Source organism: Hevea brasiliensis, chromosome 17 (assembly GCF_030052815.1).
Source record: "Hevea brasiliensis isolate MT/VB/25A 57/8 chromosome 17, ASM3005281v1, whole genome shotgun sequence".
Classification (NCBI taxonomy): Eukaryota; Viridiplantae; Streptophyta; class Magnoliopsida; order Malpighiales; family Euphorbiaceae; genus Hevea; species Hevea brasiliensis.
In genome coordinates, this window is record NC_079509.1 from 14,078,961 (window position 1) to 14,094,929 (window position 15,969).

General features: G+C 32.2%; 1 protein-coding gene across 2 annotated transcripts; it reads right to left on the bottom strand.

Annotated features, from left to right (window-relative positions):
* Window positions 1-489: 489 nt before the first annotated feature.
* Window positions 490-4,934, bottom strand: LOC110633580 (caffeoylshikimate esterase). 2 transcript variants are annotated; one of them, XM_021782244.2, is made up of 8 exons: window positions 4,300-4,934; window positions 4,099-4,128; window positions 2,957-3,086; window positions 2,720-2,866; window positions 2,459-2,589; window positions 1,791-1,928; window positions 1,026-1,124; window positions 490-884 (listed from the first exon to the last, which is right to left on the bottom strand). In XM_021782244.2, exons 1-8 carry the CDS (start codon window positions 4,588-4,590, stop codon window positions 666-668), a joined length of 1,185 nt encoding a protein of 394 aa, XP_021637936.2. In that variant the 5' UTR covers window positions 4,591-4,934; the 3' UTR covers window positions 490-665. The 2 variants fall into 2 exon arrangements, with proteins under 2 accessions (XP_021637936.2, XP_021637935.2); XM_021782243.2 differs by having other exon boundaries at window positions 4,267-4,933.
* Window positions 4,935-15,969: the final 11,035 nt, after the last annotated feature.

A 15,969-nucleotide genomic window follows, 5' to 3' on the forward strand; every position in this document is an offset into this window, starting at 1 on the left:
TGCCCCTTTACATTTGTACATTTGCAAAAACCCTTGTTGTGGCTTGGACTTTGTGATCTGTTAGTAGCGGGGCCTTAATGGCCATATCAAGTCTAATTATTTTGCCCACATTATTTTTATTTTTATGTTTTAGTCTTAATCATTTTTTTTTGTTGCAGTTATGCAAAATGAGTCAAAATTAAAATTAAAAAATTTTTCATAAATAAATAAATAAATATATAATTTGTTGGGAGGGAAAATTTTTTTTTTTTACGTAATTTGTCAGTGGCAAGTATTTTCTTCTCTTTCGCCTTAGCTTTTCTTTGCCCTTTATGGGTTTGGTTGGGAACTCCTTTCCATTTTGTTTTTCTTGAGATCTGTAACCGCTCCAAGTGTTAGAGCTTTGTTCCTTCACTCATGGTGATTTGGCTCGAGAATTAACATTGTAAGGCTGGTGAAGGATTTGTTCGTTTGGCTGTGGTTCAAACTTGCAGCAGTGTAAACGAGATATAGAGAAAATATAATGCTTATGTTGAATTACTTGTACGATAATGGATGGTAATGAAATGTTCTTATTGTTTGAGGGGGAAAATGCCAACATTTGGATAATCGAGCACAAGGGCGTTCACAGGATATAGGAAGCCAATGATAGAAGTTACAACAAATGAAAAAGGCTAATACAACTTTTACTTAGTTGAGCACTGGGAGTCGAGCCATCTAGTAATATCATCAAAGATAGCAAAAATTCTGTCATCAGGTTCCCCTTCAAGAATGGAGTGATAACCTCCTTCATAGAGCTTCAGCGTTTTATCTTTGCTAGAGGCCTTCTGGTAGAGAAACTGGCTCACCATAGGATCTGTCACCTTGTCAGCAGCTCCATGGAGAATCAATAATGGAGATGAAACCTAAGACATCTCAGGATCAGTTAACTTTGTTGACATAACACTAAAAGCAAGTGTTGTTTTAGGTAATAATGATGGAATATCAGCTTTATGCAACAAGATAGATAAAAGGATGCCAAAGAAATTAAACAGATTGAAACTCACCTTGTCCAGTTTTGCCTCAATATCCTCTGTAGCCTTCAGGAGTTCCACGGCAGTTTTTAGTCGCATTCGATCGTTGTAACAGATTACATTGTACTCTGCCTACAGTAGAAAAGAAGCAAGATGTTATCTTATGAATAAATCCTGGCATACTATATTAGAAACCTGTATCAGATCACACAAGAAAATTGCAGTAATTAATTTGGGAGCTGTCTATGTGTGTGTGCTTGCTATTTTCCTTTCATATTAACTTCAATTTTTGGTGGGATGTACATAAGTGCTCAAGCGAAGCAAGTAACATTGGAGAATGTAAAGTAGGGAGAGAGAAGTCTTGGTTCAGAACCTAGTAAAAAGATTTCATTTTGAGGTTATGACTGATCAAGATGCCAACAATTAAACATTAATTCACAGTCACAAATCCAAAAGGAATATAGGATGATTTAGTAATGGTTTTACTAGTTATCAAGACGTATTAGTTGGTTAAAACAGTGTCAAGTGTATAGGAAGAGAATGGCTGCTGTAGTGATGATCAGACTATAATTTATCTTGGCATAAAGGCATATACATTCCCGATTCCTTCATTTAAGCTGTAATCATTAAAAAACCAAAAACATATCCAAAAATCTAAGGAGCACCACACAGCCAAACATAGGCATTTTTTCTTCGTATGTTAGTCGGTGGCTATGAGGTTCATTCAGCAAGCAAATGAAATTGGTTTAAATTGCAACACCATTTAAGTGCTTTCATCAGAAAGAACAAAGAACAAACCACTTTTCTCGACTTCAGGTCTCTGAAGCCCAGCTCTGCTAGATCTCTCTGCGGGAGAAGCTTTGCTTTTGGCATGACTCTGGACAAAAGTATTAATGCCTTCAAAACTGGTGGTGGCGGTTTCACATCCTCTGCAATCTTGGCAAAAACTCAAGGTTAACAAAAACTTTACCTTACTGCAGATGAGAAGATAAAATGTGCATGCTGCAAACACCTGTCTAAGAGGTCGACGAATAAAATGCAATAATAATCAAAGTGTCAATTTTAGACGTATGACGCATAAGATATGCGAGGTGTTCTACGTGAGGTCAGTGCTTGGGTAACAAGTTCTGGTGCAATTAATGCTTTTCTACACACTGTCCAGGGTTGTAACTTACTGCAAGACTAAAGCCCTATCGAGAAATTCCTGCCTCATAAATGTAGTCATTCAAGTAAGTAAAGAAACCAATGAACTGTTTTCATCTGGCTAACTAGTTTGGCAGCTTACACATTTTGCAAAGTTAAAGTTACCAATTTGTTCTTCAAGGGACTGAGAAATATGCAGCTTGGGAAACAATGCACATATTTGAGTGTATGTAGCAATGCAAACGAATTGATGATAAGCTTTTAATTAAAAAGTAAAGCATTCACTTAAAGGATTTCTGAGTTATGATCCAGGATGTGCTTACTCTGCACATTGCAGCTACAAGTATTACTCCATCCCATGCATGTGCTTCCTTTAGGTGAACTTTGAGGGCCACAGCTCCACCCATCGACTGCCCCAGTAAGAAGCAAGGCAATCCTTTTAATTCAGGTCTTCCTGCCAATAATAGCAAAAGGGAAACCTCAGAAATGACATTCTACACATGTTCACAAACTTGCAAATTGCAATAAGAAAGAATAGCAGTGATAGTGATATTTGCCATTTCAAGACATGGTACACAACAAACCTTTAATTTTTGCATATCGTTCAATGATGTTGTCAACCAATCCGTCAAAGCTTGGGATGTAACCATGCAATCCTTCAGATAAACCAAAACCAGGATGGTCCAAAGCATAAACCACATAGCCAGCTACAGCAATTCGCTTTGCAATACCTGAGATTTTTTAACTCTCCTTATTTCAAACACAATGTGTTATGTGCAATGTTATTCCTATACCAAATAGGAAGAGACAAAATGACAAACCTTCAAAGAAGAAAGTGCAAGTATCCCCATATCCATGGCAAAAAAACACAGCACCTTTAATTTTCACACCTGATGGAGGCGTCCAGCTTTTCAAAAAAATTTCTGTACCTCTTGAATTCCTTTCATACCACTACAGAATGCAATTTAGATATTAACTTTATTAGCGTGAAAAACATGTCTTCCTCTTTGCAACCGTTTTTAGATTGAGTGTTGCATGGTTTATTGTGTTTAAATTGAGTTCAGCGTAATTTATTAATATATTATGTAATATGATATTATATTATAAGATATATTTTCATTGGTAAGATGTTTGAAAAAATGGTATAAAAAAATAAATATAAAAATTACTTAAAATAACCTTTACCTTTTGTTTAGATTAAGGGGAATGGAGAGAGGAAAAAAGAAAAGAAATGTGATTCATCACATTTCCTTTGTTTGGATAGCAAATAGAGGAAAGAAATGAGAAGAAATGAAGGAAAATTGTATTTCCTAATTTCCTTCGTGAACCCAAAATATTTCTCTCTAATTTGGAGTGAAAGGAAGAAAAATAGAGAGAATTAGATACTATTTATATTAAAATTACTTATACACCCTTAACATCATATAATAATAAAATCATAAATTCATGGCAATTAAGTAATTTTATTAGAAACAAAATTACATTTCTCCTATGTTTTAGCAAAGTATCCAAATTATAAAAAAGAAATTTGATTTCTCTTCTTTTTTTTTTCTCTTCTTTTCTCCTCTTTAATTTCTCCTCGATTCCCTAACTCAATTAAGGATCCAAACAAATGGTTAATGAAGATAAGGGGATATGGAAATTTTTTGAAAATAAAAAAATAAAATGTAATTAAAATTTTATAAATTGTGAAAAAAATAAAGATAAAATGAGAATGAAAATTCTTCAAACCATCCTGAATCATCAAATTGGTCATTTGAAAAGTTGTGTCAAAAAAATTATCCTTTTACAATCCAAAACCACCTTTTCCAAGAACCATGATCTAAATAGGGTTAATTGGCAACACAGCTAACATCTATTTCACTACAATTGCACAGAATATGAAAATTCAACTTTTCATTTTATTCATTCCCGTTCTACCAAGAAAATATAGAAAATCCCAGAGATGAAAAAACGATCTTACCTCCTCTGTTCTAATCCCTGTAGGAGCCAACTACACAGAAAATTCCAAAAAAAAAAAAAGATCAGTGAGCAATATAATAGATAAAGCAACCCAAATTCAGATAAAAGATCACATCCAACAGATCAAGCAGTTACCATGATCATAGTCAAACCAAGAAAACAATCAAACCTTAAACAGAGGATGGTCAAGCTGCTGTTGCACCTGAGTGAATGCCGATCGAACCCTTCTGCGAGCCGGCGCATGATCCAAATTCTGCGATGCAATCAAATTGAGCTCTTGACTAAGACCATCAAGGGGCTTGCTTAACTCGGCCATAACAGTTAGGTGGGGATTTCCAGATGATGTTGAAATAGTTCTAGACTTGAGTTTCAAACTAGGTGGAGTAACAATGGGTAGTTGGTGTTTAAGTGGATGGTTGATCGGAGAGTGAAATTTCCGGCGAGTAAGAGAAAAGCTGGACGGCGTTAATCCAAGTTTAAGAGAAAAATCCATAGCAAAAAATAGGGAACAGGAGAGAGAAATCAAAAGGAGAAATGGGTTTGAAGGATGAAGCAATTGGTGGATATAGCCGGCCAATTAGAGTAGTGGATGGCACATGGTTCAATGGCTACTGGTCCTTAAGCACTATTTATATAATTTTTTTTTTTCGGTTTGTTCGATCTATTTAATTTTGGAGACGGCATGGCATCTGAAATCTGCTGTTGATGTTCATCTTACATCACCGACAGTCAACGTGAAATCCTTAGAAATTGAAGATTGATTCGCTATCCCATCTCTCTTCGGCGGCCTCTATGTTCATCCATTCATACCGTGCAACCTTTGACTGCTTTGCACATGATCCAGATGACCACCTTTTGTATTCTTTTCCAATACATAAACCACACGTGAATTGCATTTCTTATTGCCCTTTTTTTTTGCCGAATCTAATAAAAATTATAACTTAATTTTCTATTTTTATGATAAATAAATTCTATATTTTATTAATAAAATATACTTTATATTAAAATATTTATTAACAAAAGTTTCAATTTTATAATAATTTAATCATTTAAATTTTCATATATCTCTTAAATTTAAATTGACTATTTTGAATATAATTTGATTAATAGTAATTTTTATAGAAACATTATATTATTAACAGAAATATGTTTTAGAAATTAATTTATTTTTAATAACAAAATAAAAAATAATTTATTTATAATAACAAAATAAAAAATAATCTATATAATATTTTAAAAATTAAATTATAAAAAATACAAAGCAGTTAATTTTTTTTTCAATAATACCACATGACACGCTATAAAAAGAAATTGAACAGCTAAAATAATTACAAATTAATTACTATTTAAATTAATAAGAACCATCATATTTAATACCTTTTACACGCTAATTAAGGAAAAAATCTCCGCCCACATATTTGTATGAAATCATTCAACTATTTTTCATTTGATTTTCCTTTCTTAATTAATAGATTAATTTTCCATCCGTTTTTAGAGGAAATGTCTCAATTAATTCTTATTTGATTTCGTTTCTTTTTTAGTTAACAAAGTAATTTTTACCCATTTTAATAGAAAGTTCCTTAACTATTCTTAGTTGATTTCCTTTCTTTCCATAATTAATAATTTAATTCACCATGAAGTTTTTTTTTTAATTTTTTTATATGTAGATGTGATTATATAAAAAAAATCTTATTTAATTTTTTAATTATTTTTTTACCCATATTAATAGAAAAAAATTGATTTTCTGTATGCATAAGTATTATTATATATTATAACTAGCCCTAAATTAATTTAAACTTTAACCATTCCTCTAAAAAAAAAATTAATCATTATTTTAATTTTTTTATATTTCACATAACCATTGTTAAGTTAATATAGTTTTGATATAGATAAAATAGGTAATAAAAATATGATATGGATTAATTAATTTTAATTTTTTTTTAAATATTTTAATATTTATTTAAATAACAGAATATTAAAGTTAAATATATTAAAAAATTTATTAATTATTATACAAATTTCATAAAAATTTAAATCTATAGAAAAAAAAAATACAATTTGAGATAATAAAATTCTTAAATAATATTTAATTTTATAATTTATAAGTGCTATTTTATTATTGTTACTTCACTTAATATGAAAATTTAAAATTTTTTTTTAAAAATTATTTATAGAAAAAATTTAATTATATGCATAAATTAACTTTAAAATATATAAGTATTAAAAAATATATAAAATTAAATATAAAATGAAATATTAATAATAACTTTATGGAAAGCACAAGATTTACTAGCATATATGCGCTTGAGGTTGTTACGGCAGGACTCAAAGCACTTTGGATTCTAGAAAGTTGGGTGGATTAAGAGCTAATTAGAACTTGTTGAACTTAAATAAAATTTCATTAATTTTGAGAGAGGTTTCATGAAGCCTGGGCCCAGACAAACAAATAGTCCATTCAAAGATCTACCCATTAGAAAGTTAGGGTTTTTCCAAAAGCCTTCCCAAGAAGAAGTTTCAAGAGATCCCCACCTTAGCCCCGTTGTAGACGCACAACTAGCAGCCAGGGACACATCCCACTAGCATAAACTATGACGATTGCCTTTGCAACACAGTTAGAAAGGACAAAACACCAAAGCCCCAACCATAATAAAAGAACATAGAGAAGCTCGACTAGAATCTAAACCACTAGAGAGAAGTGCTTTAGTATGCTAGTTGTCACCTCCTTTGCTACCTGAGAAAGCAATGAGCCTTTCTCCAAATCAAAACACTAACACAGAGCCTGCACAAAAACCACTCCAAGCTGAGGACGACAAAGCTGAACTTCCTGTGTGGGCGACTAGAACCTATCATCTTTGGCATTTTTAACCCCCTTTGGATGCCAACATCGGGAACAACTCAATTCTCCACTCCTCAGCTTTAGTCATGGCCAACCTTGGCTAACTACAATTAGATCTTCCACATAATTTCTCAAATAATGCACACAAATCTGCCACAAAACCAAAATAAGAAATATGAACACCCCAACTTGGAGATGGAGAGAGTTCCATCCATAATTCAGGGCGAGAGAGGGCCTTCTCTTGCCCAAAGAGGAGAGAAAGACCCACTAGAGGGTAGGACGCTCAAGTGAACCGAGAGATAACCAAACAGTAGAAAACCAAAAGAAAAGGAAAGCCAAGAGAGTTGTGTGAACTTAAAAATTCTAGTTTGACGTGAGTTATTAACTAGAATTTAATAAAGTTTAGTATAGCGAAAATTTTTTATAAATTAATTAACTAAAACTCGTAAAATTCTTGAATGGTAAAGATTTTTTACTGGAAACCATTATGTTTATTAGTTGTGCTAATTTATGAGTCCTTGTATTTTATGTAATTTTTGTCTTCATAGACTTTAGATTATTTTGTGTGATGTTTTGTTTCTTACGCCTGCAAGTCTTTTTTGTTTGCTCCTTTCCCGGTTTCTTTCTCTAGCACAGCAATCTCTATCTAAATGCTTGGAGAGTTGAGCAAAAATGTGTTTCTCTTCCCATTGACAACAAGATGAAAGAGACTCTATATAGGTCATCTCATATTTTTTGCATTTATAGTCTTTCTACCACAACAAACATTGCTAGAAGCACCTTTTGCCTCAGCAGAAGTTGCTGGTAATAGTGCAGAATATGCTAGAAGCTGCTAGACATGTCAAAGCATTATTTTATTTTTCTAGTTTTGAAGTTGCAATTTGTATCATGCAGTTTGTTAAGGAAATATAACTCACAATTAAATAACAAAAAATTGAATTGGTTTAGCATAAACTTACTCCACAAATAAATATTCTATTATGAGAAAAATAATAATAAACACTAAATATTTTTCTTTCTCACAAATCACTCAAACCCAATTACACCCAAAACCTCACAAAAAGTTAGAGAAAATTCTCTCTAATTATCTCTCTCACTTATCTCACAAAATTGGGCTCTCTATCAGAAATTGGTTTGCTCTCAAAATGGAGAATCAATCTCCTTATATAGCCAAGCATGGTTGGCTTACCAAGTCAGCAATTCAGTAGCAAATTGGAAAAGTTGCTCTCCTTTTTATTTTTCAATTATGACTTGTAAGTCTTTGACCCACTTTATAAGACTTTAATTCTTAATAATTAAGTAAAGTCACAACCTAACAAGTCTCTACCTTGACTTAAATTCTCTTACACCAATAAATTAATTTCTTCAACCTTCTCTATCAAGTAATATAGAATTAACTTTTATAATTTCTATAGAAGTCAACTTTCATTTGGGTAATATTTTCCACTCTTTTTTGTTAATATTACCTATTGCCTCATCTTTCATATTTCCAATCAATGTGCTATCTTCCAGTTTGTAGAAATTCCTTACATGAAACTTCTCGCCTTTTAAAATCACAAAAGTATCTCGACTAACTCTCATTACTCCACTTTGAATGGAACACCTATAACCTAAGGAATCTAATTTTCCCAAGGAAATTAAGTTCTTTTTAGACTTAGGAACATATCTCACTTCATTAAATATTTTCACACGATCATTGTGCAGTTTGATTTTTACTCTTCCAACATTATCAATTTCCATTTTCTTGTCATTGGCTAGCTTCACTTTCTGTTCTTTCTTTACTTTAATTTTATCAAATCATTACTTCTTTGAGCATATATGGAAAAGACAAGCAAAATCTATTAATTACTCATCTTGTAATGGATCCTTTGTCTTTTCCTTACTATCATCCACACTTAAAATATCACATTCAATTTCTTCATCGATTGCAATTGCAGCAATCCCTTGTTTTCCATGACTATTTTTGAATTCTTTGAACTTTGCAAGGTCTTCCTTCATCTTCTTACAATTATATTGAATATGGCCCTTCCGATAACAGTAGTAACACTCTTTATTTGTAATGTCTACTCATGGTCTTAAACCTAATATATTATTTCTTCTTGAATTGCTTCCACATGTATTACTTCTACCATGACTAGAACTCGCAATAAAAGTTCTATCATCATTGCTACTACTTGTCTTCTTGAATTTTTCATCATCCAAGATAAGTGCAGCAACTTTCTCTACTTTCAATGTTTTCTTCCCAACTGTTAAGACTAGCACCAAGCTTTTATAAGATTGCAAAAAAGATGTTAAAAACAAGAGAGTTTTATCTTCTTCATCTATTTTTACACCAACACTAGCCAATTAAGTAACTAAATTGTTGAAGTAGTCAAGGTGATCTCTAACATCAGTATCTTCCTCCATTCTGAGTCGATATAATTCCTTCTTCAGGTACAAGTGATTTGTGAGTGATTTGAACATGTACAAAATTTCTAGCTTCTTTGACAAAACAACTGGCGAAATCTCCTCTAAGACATTGTACTTCACATCAGGAGCTAACATCAACCTAATCGTACTCATCACCCTTTGTTAAAGTTCCTCCAAATCATCATCTTTGATGGTCGCCGGTTGTTTCTTATTCAACACCTTAATTAATCCTTGTTGGATAAGGATATGCTTTATAGTGCTTTGCCACAAACTAAAATTATTTTTCCTATCTATTGGCTTCAAATTTTGTGCTTGCCATTTTTGAATCTCAAACTATGGCTCTGATACCAATTTATTAAGAAATTATAACTCACAATTAAAGAACACAAAATTGAAGTGGTTCAGCGTAAGTCTACTCCATAAATAAATATTTTATTATGAGAAAAATAATAATAAACACTAAATATTTTTCTCTTTCATAAATCACTCAAACTGTCAAATGCAATTACACCCAAAACCTCACAAAAAGTAAGAGAAAATTCTCTAATTTTCTCTCTCTCACTTATCTCATAAAAATATGGCTCTTCATCAAAAATTGGGTTGTTCTCAAAATGGAGAATCAATCTCCTTATATAGCCAAGCATGGTCGACTTACTAAGTCGGCAATTCAGTAGCAAATTGGAAAAGTTGTTCTCCCTTTATTTTTTAATTATTAATTTACTTATAAGTCTTGTTCCACTTTATAAGACTTCAATTCTTAATAACTAAATAAATTTAAGTCATCGCCTAACAAATTTCTACCTTGGCTTAAATTCTCTTGCACCAATAAATTAATTTCTTTAACCCTCTCTATTTTCAAGTAATATAGAATTAACTTTTATAATTTCTGCAAAAGTCAAATTTCACTTGGATAATATTTTTCACTGCTTTTTGTCGATACTACCCATTGCCTCATCTTGCATATTTCCAATCAGTGTGCTACATTCTAATTTGTAGATATTTCTTATGCCAAGTTTCTCGTCTTTCAAGATCATAAGAGCATTTCGGCTAACTCTCATAACTTCACCTTGAATGGAATACCCATAACCCAAGGAATCCAATTTTTCCAAGGAAATCAAGTTCCTTTTAAACTTAGAAACATATCTCACTTCGTCAAATATTTTCACACGATCACCGTACAGCTTGATCTTTACTCTTCCAATACCATCAACTTTCATCTTCTTACCATTGGCTAGCTTCACTTTCTCTCCTTTTTTTACTTCAATTTTATCAAACCACTCCTTCTTTGAGCATATATGGAAAGGACAAGCACAATCTATTAATCACTCATCTTATAATGGATCCTTTATCTTTTCCTTACTATCACCCACACTTAAAATATCACATTCAATTTCTTCATCAATTGTAATTGCAGTAGTCCCTTATTTTCCATGACTCTAAATTCTTTGAACTTTGCAAGGCTTTCCTTCATCTTCTTACAATTATATTAAATGTGACCCTTTTTATAACAGTAATACCACTCTTTATCTACAATATCTGCTCATGGTATCAACCCTGATTTAATATTGTTTCTTGAATTGCTTGCACATGTATTACTTTTATCATGACTAGAACTCACAACAAAAGTCTCACCATCATTGCTACTACTTGTCTTCTTGACCTTCTCATCATCCAAAATAACTGCAGTAACCTCCTCCATCTTCAATGTTTTATTCCCAACTGTTAAGGCCATCACCAAACTTTTATAAGATTGTGGAAAAGAGATTAAAAGTAAGAGAATTATATCTTCTTGATCTATTTTCACATCAACACTAGCCAATTGAGTAACTAATTTGTTGAAGCAGTTGAGGTGATCTCTAACATCAGGACCTTCCTTCATTCTGAGTTGGTACAATTTCTTCTTCAAGTACAAGCAATTTGTGAGTAATTTGGATATGTGCAAGCTTTCTAGATTCTTTCACAAAATAACTAACGAAGTCTCCTTCAAGATATTGTACTTCACATTAGGAGCTAAGGTCAATCTAATCATATTCACAGTCTTTTATTAAAATTCCTCCCAATCATTATCTTTGATGGTCGTTGATTGTTTCTCGTTCACATTAGGAGCTAAGGAAATCCTTTACAGTGCTTTGCCACAGACTAAAATTATTTTTCCTATCGAATGGCTCCATCTTAAATTCTATGCTCACTATCTTTGGATCTCAGACCACAACTCTGATACTAATTTGTTAAGAAAATGTAACTCACAATTAAAGAACACAAAATTGAATGGTTCAGCATAAGTTTACTCCACAAATAAATGTTTTATTATGAAAAAAAAATAACAAACACTAAATATTTTTCTCTTTAATAAAGTACTCAAACTGTTAAACTCAATTACACCCAAAACCTCACAAAAGGTTTGAGAAAATTCTTTTTAATTTTCTCTCTCTCACTTTTCTCACAAAATTGGGCTCTCTATCAAAAACTGGGTTGCTTTCAAAATGAAGAATCAATCTCTTTATATGGCCAAGCATGGTCGACTTACTAAGTTGGCAATTCAGTAGCAAATTGGAAAAGTTATTCTCCTTTTTATTTTTTAATTATTACTTTACTTGTAAATCTTTAACCCACTTTACAAGACTTCAATTCTTAACTACTAAGTAAATTTAAGTCACTGCCTAACACAATTATATCAGATATATTTTGTGTTGATTATAACATTATCAAGAACACTGTTGGTGTCAGAGCATGCCTTTCACTGAATGTTTTCAATAGATTCTTACTTTATAATTGAGTTTTTAAGAAAGCATTTTTAATGGAGTCTGGTTTGGATTCACTAGGGATGTGATGATGAGAAACCTAATTGATTTTAATTTCAATTAAGATAAATAAAAGCTTAATCATATTTGTGGGTTGGAATTGTTAGTAGCATACCCTAGAGCATATCATTTTATATGTATTTAGTACATATTTTATTAATAAAAGGCAATTTCACTTTTCTATTTGTATAATGTATTTATGTGTAATAGAAAAGGTTCATTGATAGTTTGTTAGAAATTATATTCTTAAGTTATTAAGAATATGAGTGACAGTATTTCTAACACAAAGTATCATAAATTGGTTCACAATCGAGGATACTTCACACAGGACATGACTTATCCAGAAAGATTGTAATCATGTTTGTTCCCAAGTTATTTATATGAGATATAAATAAGATAGAATGGTGAGTCTTATGCCATATACCAAACATGATAGGCACTTATACATGATAAGTAGGCCAAACTAGTGACGCATATGACAAGCAAATGGAGTTTACTCTTGTCAATGTATTGTCATATATCATACCAGTGTATATAATCTTTAGACTTGAGATAACATAGTTATCTTATATATAGGTGGTTTGAGTTTGATACTGCTTTCATTCTTGTACTGTGTATGGGTAAATGGGAATGTGTTGGCTCCTACTAGTTATTTATGGAGATAGGTGTTAATTAAGATGGAATCTGTTACCCTAAGTAAATAGGGATAAAATTCTATGTTCATTTAATTGTTCTTGATGTTTCAAGTTCCTGGCTAAGATAGACAGATTTAGTCTGAAAAGAGTTTCTAACAAGAAAATCTAATTAATCAAGAACTAGAATTAAAAGAGAACATAATATTCATAGCAAATGGGGTTTGACATAAACTATGAATCCAGCTCGAATTGGGATTTTGTAATAGAGAGATTCTAGTGCATGGTAACATATAATTATAGGTTCATTTAAGGTATTCCTTATTACTGATTGGGTAGTTATAGCATAATATGCTAGGTGTCAACCATGGTTTATGAGATGCCTAAAATGATTTAGAGAAATCATTTATGATAAGAAAGAGTTCTGATGATATTAAGAGTTAATATTATATCTCATTGCCAATTAGTGATGAGTCTAGTAAGTCATACACATACACAAGTTAATCACCAAGTTAAATATGATTTAATTGATTAATTAAAGAGTTTAATTAATTAATTAAATAGGTTTGGTTTGCAATAAGATTGCAGAGTCTCTATGTCACGACCCAACCTATGGGCCGGACCGACACTAGGACCTGGGCCAGCCTAAAGCCCCCGAGGCCCGTAGTAAGTCTAACTATTCATTAACCCAACTCTAAGGCCCATTTGGGCCCAATTTCAAGAAATCAACCGGACAGAGTACGGCCATAAAATGGACCTTCCAACGGTGAGTTTTTAACTCACTCGACCTGTAAACACAGTAAATACTCAATTGGGGAGCTCAGCTCACCCTCCACATACTCATATCATCATAAAAATATATGGGAGCTCAGCTCCCTCATCCAGTCCATCAAACATGCATATCATTATACGTTTACAGGTCCAACATGATAATAATATTATAGACCAAAATTAAATAAATACTTCTAACACATGCGAAAATTCTAGGAGTAAATAAAATTACACAAATATTGATAAATAACCTGCGAAGGAGAAAAGCAGGTTAACCACAATAAAATCTTCCTATAGCCTGAAAAAAAATATTGAACAGGAGTGAGCATTCGATGTTACACTCACTTCATATAGGCATTTTAGGGTAGTTTTGCATCCATTTTGCCCTTATATTTTAGTATATTTTATGTTTTTAGCTTTATTTTAGTTTATTTGTTAACTTTAGATACTTTATATTTGATTTTCGTAATTTTTGTTGTTTTGATAGGATTTTGTGGCAAAATCGAAGATCAATGAGTGCAATAGGAAATAATTTGAAGAGATTTGAAGTTCTTTAAGCATGGAGGAAAGTTGAAGAAATCAAGCCTTGAAAGAGCAAACTAGCCGAAATTTGCTTGAGACTTTGCTTAAGGTCATGCTTAGGGTAAAGCGGCGATTTAAGGAGCGAGACAAGTCCAAAGACCAGCAGAAGAGTTCAGTCTACTCTAAGTCTGCCGAGATTTGCTGAAGGTCTGCTTAACCTTAAGCAGACAGTGTGACCAGAAGTTGAAATTTGCTAAGAAGCTGCTTAGGGTTAAGCCGAACCCTAAGCGGCATCGCCTAACGTGAAAATGTCACGACTTGGATAATTTTACGCCTCATTTCCTATTCACTCCTTAGCTGTTATTTACTTTTAGGGCAGCTTTTTAGGACCATATAAATTCATCATTTCCTTATTTTTGCCACAAGAGGAAGGGAGGAAAAATAAAAAGGAAAGAAAATTTAATAGAAAGAGAGAGAGAAGACGCCATTTTCTTTTGGGGAGGAGCTACTGCACCAGTTTTGGAGCTCCAGAAACCAGAGACTTTGGTTCTTCCACCTGGGTTTTTCTATTTCAGTCCTCTTATCATGTTTTCCTTTACTTTTCCATCAATATTTCTTGTAAATACCATCATGAATGAGTAATTTCTTTAGATTTCAGAGTTGGGAAATATGTCTTAGATTAATTTGTGGATTTGGATTGGGTATTTCCTTATTTTATATGAATATGAGTTTTGATTCCTTCATTGTGTGCTTGATTTACTTGCCTAATGTTGGTACCCATTGGGTATTGTGTTAATCTTTGATTGAAGGACCGAAAGGTGAAAGTCATTGATGGGTAATCATGGATTGGAACTTAAAATCACCTAGATTTAGAAATAAACTAGGACTTTAAAAGGAATTAATTATTGGTTACAAAACTTAATGGGTTTTAAAGTAATCAAATACATACGAAAGTAGGTTTGGTTATTTTAGAATACACTTTGATTTGCTTGAAAAAGATATCAAAGGGATTTAGAATCAATTTCCTTCAAACTCTATTTTTCCCTAAAAATTGGAATGCCCAAGACAAATCCCAATTAATTTATGCATAAACCCCCAACTCTGGAATCAATTTTTACCATAATTAGACTTTCGTTTAAATTACCCATTGTTAATTTTAGTTTAATTGTGAACTAGAATTAGAATTTATTTGTTTGCTCTTTACCCATTTCAATTAGATTAATCAATTTACCTTGCTCATTTACATTTAACATTTATTCATTAATCATTAGCCCAAATAATCGCTTCATTCATAGTTTAGTAATCAAACAGCAAATCCTCGTGGGAACGATACTTGATTCATCACTTTATTACTTGAGACGACCCGTATACTTGCGGATAAGCCACATCAAGTTTTTGGCGTCGTTGCCGGGGATTTGATTTTTGTTTGATATTGAACAATTGTTTGTTTGGTTAATTTGGGCATTTTATTTTATTTCTTTTTACCATTTTACTTTGAGAATTTGTTTATTTTTGTTTTTCAGGTGCTTTATTTTATGAGAAGGACAAAAAGTGAAGAAATCAATTTATTCTTTGAGCCAGAAATAGAAAAGACAGCAAAAGCTTTAAGAGCAGAATCTAAGAGGAGAAAAGCTGAAATTAAGGCTCAACAACAACAAGAAAGAGCACAAGAGTAAGAGGAATTACAAGAAGAAATGGCCAACAACAACAACAATAACAACCGCTCTGTGAAAGATCATGCCTATCCTAACATTGGAGATTTCATGCCAAGTATCACAAGGCCAAGAGTAGAAGCTAATAATTTTGAACTGAAACCTGCACTCTGTCAAATGGTACAACAAGCACAATTTGGAGGAAATCCAAGTGAAAGTCCACATGTGCATCTAGCACACTTTCTTGAG

Bases quoted from the DNA above. Each gene is read 5' to 3' on its own strand.
- LOC110633580 (XM_021782243.2), bottom strand. From the start codon at position 4,590: ATGGATTTTTCTCTTAAACTTGGATTAACGCCGTCCAGCTTTTCTCTT. The intron at 3,087-4,098 runs GTAAGATCGTTT...TGCATTCTGTAG, and splicing joins CAGGGATTAGAACAGAGGAG to TGGTATGAAAGGAATTCAAG. The intron at 1,125-1,790 runs GTTTGTTCTTTG...TTTCTACTGTAG, and splicing joins ACCTGAAGTCGAGAAAAGTG to GCAGAGTACAATGTAATCTG.